Below are 9,507 nucleotides of genomic sequence, written 5' to 3' on the forward strand. Positions count from 1 at the left end.
AAAAAACGCAAGAGGGTGAAATCACTGCCACAGTATCATGCATGTCCCGGATGCAAAGAATCAGTCGGTGTGGAAGGAAAGCAAGTACTAGTTTTATACTGAGAGGATCGTGAATAGATATGGAATGACCTTGTACTGGAACTCATATCCTGTATACTACTACGCAATGACTGCCAACAACCTCTGCGTTATATCTGTACACTGTATTTTCCCATTTTTTGCTTCATTTCATTCCAGTTTAAAAGATGCAAGTTGACAGTTTAGCATCGCTGATTAAACTTAACAAGATCAATTTTTTACGGAACAATATTGCAGTGAACACGAACGGGTCAAACAATACATCGGCTGTGTGTGAAAATAAGACTTTCAAGAAGTGCATGCAATATTTGTCTGACAGTTATATTTTCCGTAGGTACGCACACAGATGACCTAACTCACATCCACCGACCTGACCACCGCACCGCTCATTCCTCCCTCCAGCCTCCTGCCAATCCATGCATTCATCGTTTTATCAGTCTTACGTGTACTTGCAAACCATTCAACATCTGTTTGTCTACCAGAATGATGCTATTTATAATATTTTATTTTCAGTGTGTTTTAAATAGCGTTAACGGACATTCTGTACCAGGTGTTCACAGAATGTGACGGAATTAAAACAACTACCCGACCAGGCCGAAACAGACAATTGACTATGAAGTTATCGACCCAATAAAATCACTTTAAAGTGCCTTTATCAGAGATAGAGAAGAGAAATGCAGGTTGGTTCAAGTTGGATGATTGTAAGTAAAGCGCCTCGGGCTCGTATAGTTTGAAAGGAATGCTCGTCGTTCATTTCTTATCAGACACGTGACAAGCCTGTGGAATTAGACTGGCTTAATTACAGCTGTTTTTATCCGGAAAGGTATCTCAGACCCATAGTGAATTCAGATGGTCGAATGCAGTCAATGAATCACAGCACTTTGTGGATAAATTTCCACTAAAACTTGAATGTTTAAACCATCAGAGTCAGCTTCTGTCGAGTTTCGAGAACTTTCTCGACGGTCTACGCAGATTTTGCACACTGTCCGATTGTCCGATTATAGAATTGACATTCCAAGATCTAATAAAAAAAAGGGAACTACTCAAAATTGCCTATTATTTTTGTCCTTTGACTTTCAGAGCGCTAATAATTCTTGACACATACCCTTGCACAATTTTCAGAAGGTAAATGACATTAAAACCATTTTTGTAATTTAGGTTCTCTCCAACATTTTTTAAAGATTGAATGTGACCATGGCAGTGGACGAAAAAGTTAAAATGCGTTCATTGATGTCCAATAACTGAAAATATTATGGGTAAATGTTTTTCACTCTGTCCTGATAATGGGAATTGGAGTAATTTGAACAGAAAACGAAGGACAGGCAAGTTACGTATACACTGATGACCACGTACCGGTATAATGTGTGTCGGGCAATATTGCACAACAAAGCGAGGGTATTGTGAACATTTTCATCGTTGCATAAGTTATAGATAGGTGATAATATATGAAAATATCTTTGCAACATCATAAATGGATAATGGCTCGTTATAATTCTGTTTTCTTCGAAAGAAATTTGTACATCCGTGTCCTCTCTACTAAAACTTAAGTACACCCAGCCAATCGCTTCTCTCAGTAGAGGTCATACGTTGAACAATTTTGCAAACGCCGCTTAAACTAGTACTGCGCACCCAGATCTTATCTCGCAAAAATGCAGTTAAATTTTGTTGCGCCATGATTCGACTTGAAGACATGAACAATCCGAATTCCGGTGATATTACTGTGCCGTCGAGTTGCTGAGACGAAACAGGAACAATACATTAGTTGAGAACATACAAGCACAAAGACCGTGGAAAATCTACAGTATGTGCACAAAAAAGGTATACCGGTGATTGGTCACCACATATTAGACGTAATCTCTGACGTAATTGATTTGAAGATCATATTGTCATGAATCAAATACTTAGGAAATGGCGGAAAAGAAGTCTAAAGATAGATTTGTATTACATTTGATACATTTCCTTTTTCTTCTAGAGCAGTAACTTTTTCGGAGTTCTTGCAAAAACGGCCGATTGTTCGTTATCATTTGTTTTATTGAATCCTACGATAACTGCGACTATTATTATTTTTTGTGGAGGGGTTACATAGCAACAGCTTTACCTTGGGCAGTAAGCCATGTAAAATAAATACGCTATTATAATCGGTCAGTCAAAAATAAGACCCACAGATGCAAGAAAATTACAAGAATCAGTTGTACGAAATTAGAGAGAGGTCTTTCGACCACTATCAATTCAAATAAATCGAAACCCTGTGACTTTATCCCGGCAACTAATCTCCACGAGTAGGACTGTCATCAAACGCTTGTGAGGAAAAGAACAGAGAAGTTACTATGGAAATGGCCTTCTCATTAAATCTAGTTTACAGCTCGACAGTTTGAAGGGAAAATAGCAGATCGTGACCTCCACTTCACGTCAGAACGAATGCCTCTATTAAACTTGGAACGCGAGTACTTAATTTTCCTACCGTCAGTTATTTAAAGTAATTCACTTTAAAGAATTCTGACATGTAATTTGTACAAGTTAGAATGATTTCAAAGTGTGCTCATGAAAAGGCACGAGCCGATGTGGATCAAACACATATGCCCGAGTATGATTGTGAGCGTCCTGAAGTGCTTAACGCGGATCGCGAATTACCATATAGCTCGTATAAGTGTTCATCCTTACTCCAGTTGCTTGAATTCTTGTGAGAAAGGCTAACTTTCTCTAAGATTTATCGTCTTGAGACACTTTTTTTCTCAAAGCCCACTTCATAAATTGACACAGATGTCCTCTTTCACGACCTTGACTCCAGCTGACCCCGTCTGCGAAAAAGCACGCCATAATCCGGTGTTAGGTGTGCAGCACGGTATGAATTGGTGAATTCCACTACGCCAGCTGAACTAGCCGAGTCAAGATTGACCACACATATTATATCTGTGCAAACACTGCATTGTCAGCGAATCATGTGTCCCCAGGGTAAAATATTAAAGTGACTTTCTTCTTGCACTCGGCATCATGGTACAAGAAAACAAAACACTTACGAAATAAAAATTGAAAGGAAAAGAAATAAAAAGAACGATTAGAATAGGAAGAAGCGATTGTCATCTTGGTATAATGGATTTTAAAAGTAAATCTAAACAAGTTGAAGTTCATTAAAACCAAACAGCAGCAAAAGCGATGGAAAATTTTAATTGAGAACAAAGTTCAAATGTGGTTAAATAATTTCACGGCAACCAGACAAGGTTTTATTTATGGAAACTGCTTTGATTTGTCAAACTGAGTAACAACAATTATTCTGACGTGTACAGTACCGTATACCCAGCATAGAATGAATTCAGGGTGGTCGCAGATAAAAAATTAAGATGAAATAGAGATATCTCTTTCATGAGTATCAGAGATACTTGTGTGCAATCAACCCCCAAATAATGTGCTCAACCATTTGAAAAGAAGTGAAATTCTGCAATATGAAGCGTTACTTGGTCACGTTTGAATTCTTGCTGCTCGGTGCCTTCGTCGATGTTACTGTATAAACTGCATTGTAGACACGCAGTCACAAGGAAATACATACCAGTGCAATATTATATTCATGCATGACATACAGACGCCATCTTGATCTCCGGCAGCAATTAAGAGCCACCCGGCAAGTTGAACATTCTTTCGTTTAGTTACCAAGCACGGAAAATTGCACAGTTCTTTGAATTCATAATGCTTGGAATGTCTTCCCCATTCATCAAATACTTTTTGACTTAAGCTTATGAAAATTAATAAATTGTTCCTCGGAATCGCCGCAACGACTCTAGCAAATTCTGATCTTTTTTCGACATTGAGGCACAAATATAAACATCCGTATTGCAATTGTTAAGGCATTTTTGTCGTGCATTTTCTTATAGTTTTGTTTTCTTCTGGGAGCACGAGGAAATACTCAGAATTTGTTCTATTGATGCTGCCTGTCTATGTAAAGCCTTTAGTATTGTGGACAGTTTGCAAAATCTGAACTCAAAGTCATCAGTAACAATATAAGTACTTTGCAGATTTTGCTGGCTAATAAAAAAAAATAACAAAAAGACTTTTTACTCGTCGCCTCTAGCTCTCTGGCTTTGCCAAAAAAAAAAAAAAAAAAAAAAAAAAAAAGTCCGAGGAATATTTTTTGATCTGGCCTAAGCTTACTGTGAGCGTCCCTTCTACTTTGTTCTCTGTGTTCAAGGTAGTTCTCGCCTCGAAAGTGAAACTTAAACTTTTACTTAAACTTTTTTTGATGAATCTTTCAACCATTCTCTTTCATAATCAAAAACGAAAATTGGTGGTCAAGGTGGAAATATTGGTACTAGGGAAACAGCTCAAGATTTAACGATATTCAAAGTTCAACATGGCCGCCATCCCTGTGTTTTCTTTATGGAGAAAAACGAAATTTTTTGAATTTCAAAATACTAAGCCTGTGAAAAGTTTTCTTACACCAAGAGCTTTAAAATGAACCCCCACAAGTGGTAGATCAGAAGAGAATTGCAAAAGTTTAAGAGTCCAAATTTGTGTCCCCAAGGTGCGTTCCGCCTCAATCCGCTGTCAGACTGGCACTAATCACACGGGGAGCCACAACCAGTACACTAGACGCGACAGTATGCAGACAACTCTTTCAAGAAGATGTCACATCTACAAAATCATACTTTTTTAGCATTGATAAGAAAGAGGCACGCACACAAACACATCTAGCAGTCTACTTGTAGATTTTCTGAAAATAATCACTGCGAACTCGAATTATGAGATACAATATGGACAGCGAGTTTGCTGACATGGGATATTCCTGAAAGTCTGGTCGTGATAGTCTTTGGTTTCTATGGCACTCCAGTACACATGATCGTTTCCAGGTAAACGTGGAATCAAAAGTTTGGTGTGAGAGGATATCACTGGTTTTTTGAGTCTTTTTTACTGAAAATTAGGTCAAACAGAAGCCGCGCAACTTTGCCCAATACCCTTGTTGGTACGAATTGAATCCTACCTAAAGATGTATATACTTATCATCACATATCGAAATGTTGCTTTTGTTTCCGATATGAATTCAGTGAATTGTCGGGTATTGAACGTAAACCGAAGACCAAAATGTTCCGGTGACACATGCATTTCAAAAAGAAAGTCTTTGCAGATGTGGTCTGTATTGTCGTAGAGGGCGCACGACTGATGTCCACGGCAGCTGGACACGGCAGACGTATCACAGTCCTTGACATCAACACACTGTTCTCCAGCGAATTTTCTGATGTTGACACCACGTCTTTCAAGGGTCAAGCAGACGTAGAAATGTCATTTTGAAACGTTTGTTTTATCCAGGCTTTCTTCGTCGGTGCTTTGAAGATATGAGATTCATGAATATTGGATAAATTATATGCAACTGATCGGTGAACCTGCCGTCACGTGACACGTGGATTGCAGCAGTGTACCTCAACCATTATATGAAATGAAAGATTTTGAAAAAAATGTGTAGACTATAGCGAAAATTTGCCCAGACTCCTTTTCCCGTAGTGATGGTATCCCTTATAGGATACTTTGTTCCAAACGTAGAGGGCGCTGGTATGTCAGCCAGTCAATAAACATCTTTGACATGCCAAACAGTGTCAGTTTAAAGTTGAAATACTAAACAAACGAGGTGAAACAAAATACGGACTTGTTTGATACATAATTTTACTCTTTCACATACACATCCCCGTCATTAGGTAACCATCATGTCGAGTACGCTCATTCCAAAATGAAACCAACACCTTCGTTTTATGTAAATTTTTATTTCATAATTTACATAACGGCTCATTTTTGAGTCATCAAAGTTAGTATCCTGCATCGGTATTTGACATAAGGAATAGTACATAATATGTTGAAATTAGAAAAAAAGGCCGCAGGACTTTGAAGGAAGAGTGTTCTTCGCTGCGGTATGATGGGAGGTCAACTAGAATCATACAACGTAACCGTTCACATTGTCGTGTGATAAACTTCAAAAAGAAATTGTAATGACATACTCATAAGGACTTTAATCGTAACAATCATACACTGAAAATTATCTCAGCCTAATTTCATAAACTCCCGTCTAAACTGAACTGCATTTTGCTGTCAGAGACGAGAGGCAGTGATGTCACGACCGTGTGACACAACAAGCAGACAATATAGTTCATTGAACACAAGCTTATGAGACAGAGGTTCTGTGTACATATCCGTGTGATGCTTAAACCTATATCCACAATTTCTACGAGTCTAAACTGTCATACTTAACGGAAAGAGATAATTCTACCTACGTTTGTCTTACAATTGTGTCATAAAACGCCACTTTAATATTCTAAATATAAGAAACAATCTGTGTTCCTTGAAGTACGGAATTGCCACGTGTGTTTCTTGAAATACAATACTCCAACTTTGTCTATCTTATGTTATTCAATTTCCTGTCTTCCCTTAACTTCCCTTACAAACATAGTTCTTGTCAACTTAACATACATTCTCTTCGTATACTCAAACAGACCGAAATATTCCAAAGGAAAAACTCATATATATAATATATATATTATATATATATATATATATATATATATATAATATATATATATATATATATATATATATATAGTGTACCCATGTTATACGAGGCAACAAATAAAAGATAGTGCGAATCCTTATGATTATGAAATCAGCAAACATCTTGCTCCGTATAAAGAAATATTTCAGTTCCACGAAGTGGAGCATTTGTCGCCTCAGTAACGGGTACAGCACTGCCAGTGGAGTTTCCGAGCAAAGCCCTTGGCGGCGCTGTAGGATGCGTCCTACCTTCATTTTGAACGGAATGACAAAAATATAACCTTTTCGCCAGTGACATATGAAACACTAATTTAACAAACAGCAGGTTCTATCGACACCAGTTGTTAGAGGACCATAAATGGAACTATATATATATTCAATCTGGTAAATATCTCTCACTTTTCTTTCTCTACAGCCGATTACAATTCAAAGAAGTTTCCTTTATAAAAATGACAAAATAGAAAGCAAACGTAACAAGGGTTTTCATATCATACTTATTTTTCTTTTTTTCCGACGATAGTTATTCATCGAAATTGAAAATAAATAGAAACAGACTGCAAATAGCAATGTCTGTGTTGTACAATGTTTCAATGGTTATTCCATCAATAACTCTGAAGTATTACAGTCGCCTTTGTAATAGTTTTCTGTGCAATGAAAATTGGCGGGAAGATCTGACCAGCGAATTGGCGCGAAAACGCCATTTTACCGATATATCTACAGAAGTGGTGGGGGAAAAGGGAACTACGCGTTTCCCTCCGGTGTTAATACTCCATGCCAATAAGACTGATTGAAAAAATTTAAATGGAACTAAGGGGTGCCACCGAAATAAAAATGTACGACAAAAAGATTAGCATGATTCGACTTCTTGGTTATTGCCTTTGTACAGCCTCGGAAAAGAGGAACTACCCGGAAAGCACCATCGGAATGATATAACATCAAGCTGTAATTTGCTTCGAGAGCTGTCAGTGTTTCGTTTTTGAAAAATTATGCTGCAGTATTGATGATGTACGCTCACTATCTTTCGGAGACTTATTTTGCCGCCTCCTCTTCCGCCTTTTCATCAGGTTGGGCGTCTCCGTTTTCTTGTGGTTGCGATTCGTCCTGTTTCGGTTCTGCATCATTGACTGTGTCGGATTCTCCTGTAGCTTCTGGCTTCTCTTCAGGTTTCTCAGATTTCTCTTCTGGCGTTGGGGCCGGTGCGTCTTCGGCCTTTTCCGCCTCTTCCTCGACTTTTTCGTCTTTCTTTTCTTCAGTCGCTTCTGCGCTCTCCTTGGGCTCCTCGGCGGCGTTTTCCGTGGCCGTTTCTTCCGGTTTATCTTCCACCTTTTCGTCTGCAGTCTCGTCAACCTTTGCGCTCTCTCCGTTAGCCGCTTCCGCTTTAACTTCACTTTTGTCTTCCTCCGCGTTTGCCTCGATCTTCTCTGCGCCCTCTTCCGCTCCCGCATCCCCGTTGACGACACCGTCGGCGGGGGCGTCCGCTTCTTTCGCCTGCTCGTCTTGCTCTCCGTCCACCGTAGCCTTGGTGTCGTTTGCTGGTGCTCCCTTCTTTGCCGCTTCCTTCGCTGGTCTCAGTACGGTCGGGTCGTTCTCGGGAACCGCCGGAAAGGCGTTGATGGGACCGTCTCCCATGATGCAATTGTTCCAGTCAGGCCAGTACTTTTCCTTTATGCGTTCGCAATATTCAAGCAGATTTTTACAATCACCTGAAAAGAAGAACGGAAAGTATAAAAGTACACTGCTGTGACGTTGACTATTCCAAATAGTTCTTTTGTTTTTATGATCACTTCCAGCCTTAACAATGCACGACTCTTAGGCGTTGTTACTTCTCCAAAAAAAGATCCAAAATGACACGGCAATGCGATTGAACTAAAAAATATAAAACGATTACACGTTATTTATGTTCTGCTTGTAGTATCTGACGTATAAATTTGCCACATCTAACAGAGAGAAACACACTGTTGTCATGGTTTAATATTCTACCCTGGAAGGGATCGTTGTCGCTACTTTTTTACCTTTTTGTGACATCAAGAAAACATGGAGTACTGGCATAAAAGTCACTGTACAAAATGACGACTGTACATAACCGCAAACGTATCAAAAATTAGCTATTTAATGACTGCAAATTAATGATTTCGTTTCAACCTCTAGACAAAATGGATTTTCCTATCTTCCGATGCTTTCCTATGACAAATAAACATTGCTGAGATGTAAGGGAAAGCTTTCATTCTAATCTACATAAAAGGCACCATCAATTAATTTCATTACAAAAGCTTGCATGGGGTCAAAACTTATGTAGCAATGAATGTTCCATCATGCATGGTGACACTTGTGAACGGAACTTGATTTCTTGGTGCAGACTGTAAGATGCTTCACTGAATGTGTTTTCTTGTCTTGCTTCTATCAAAGTTGAGGTTGTGCACAGTTGACAATATTTCAGTGTGTTCCAAGAAATCAAACAGAATTAACTACTTTTTATATCAAACAAAATTTATAAAACAACTAAAAAGATCGACCTTGTCTCTGTAATTACCGAGAATTCATCGGGTATTAAACTTTTCATCAGTATTACTAGTATAATTTATGACAGTACGATTTATGTGAGAGAGAGAGAGAGAGAGAGAGAGAGAGAGAGAGAGAGAGAGAGAGAAGAGAGAGAGAGCGAGATGAGAGAGAGGAGAGAGAGAGAGAGAGAGAGAGAGAGAGAGAGAGAGAGAGAGAGAGAGAGAGGAGAGAGAGAGAGAGAGAGAGAGAGAGAGAGAATATCGTGGACGAGGATGTCTCATGAAAGGACATGCAGTATTCATGTAACAGTTTGGATTACATATCTTTCCGACTTCATCATTAAAGTGCAAAGTGGCACGGATTTGGTTTGTCATTTGAATCTAATTCTGACCTTGGATCAACTTC

General features: G+C 38.8%; 1 protein-coding gene across 1 annotated transcript in view; it reads right to left on the reverse strand.

Moving 5' to 3' along the window:
- Positions 1 to 7,007: 7,007 nt before the first annotated feature.
- LOC139120416 (failed axon connections homolog) overlaps positions 7,008 to 9,507 on the reverse strand; it is a 12,673-nt gene continuing 10,173 nt past the window's right edge. Inside the window, exons 5-6 of the mRNA XM_070684816.1 lie at positions 9,494 to 9,507; positions 7,008 to 8,303 (exon numbers count right to left, since the gene is read on the reverse strand). The exon at positions 9,494 to 9,507 is cut by the window's right edge and continues 103 nt beyond it. Coding sequence (XP_070540917.1) covers positions 7,630 to 8,303; positions 9,494 to 9,507 — 688 coding nt within the window. The 3' untranslated portion in view covers positions 7,008 to 7,629. The remainder of the gene's footprint in view (positions 8,304 to 9,493) is intronic.

The sequence above is a fragment of the Ptychodera flava genome, chromosome 20 (genome assembly GCF_041260155.1).
Source record: "Ptychodera flava strain L36383 chromosome 20, AS_Pfla_20210202, whole genome shotgun sequence".
NCBI lineage: Eukaryota > Metazoa > Hemichordata > Enteropneusta > Ptychoderidae > Ptychodera > Ptychodera flava.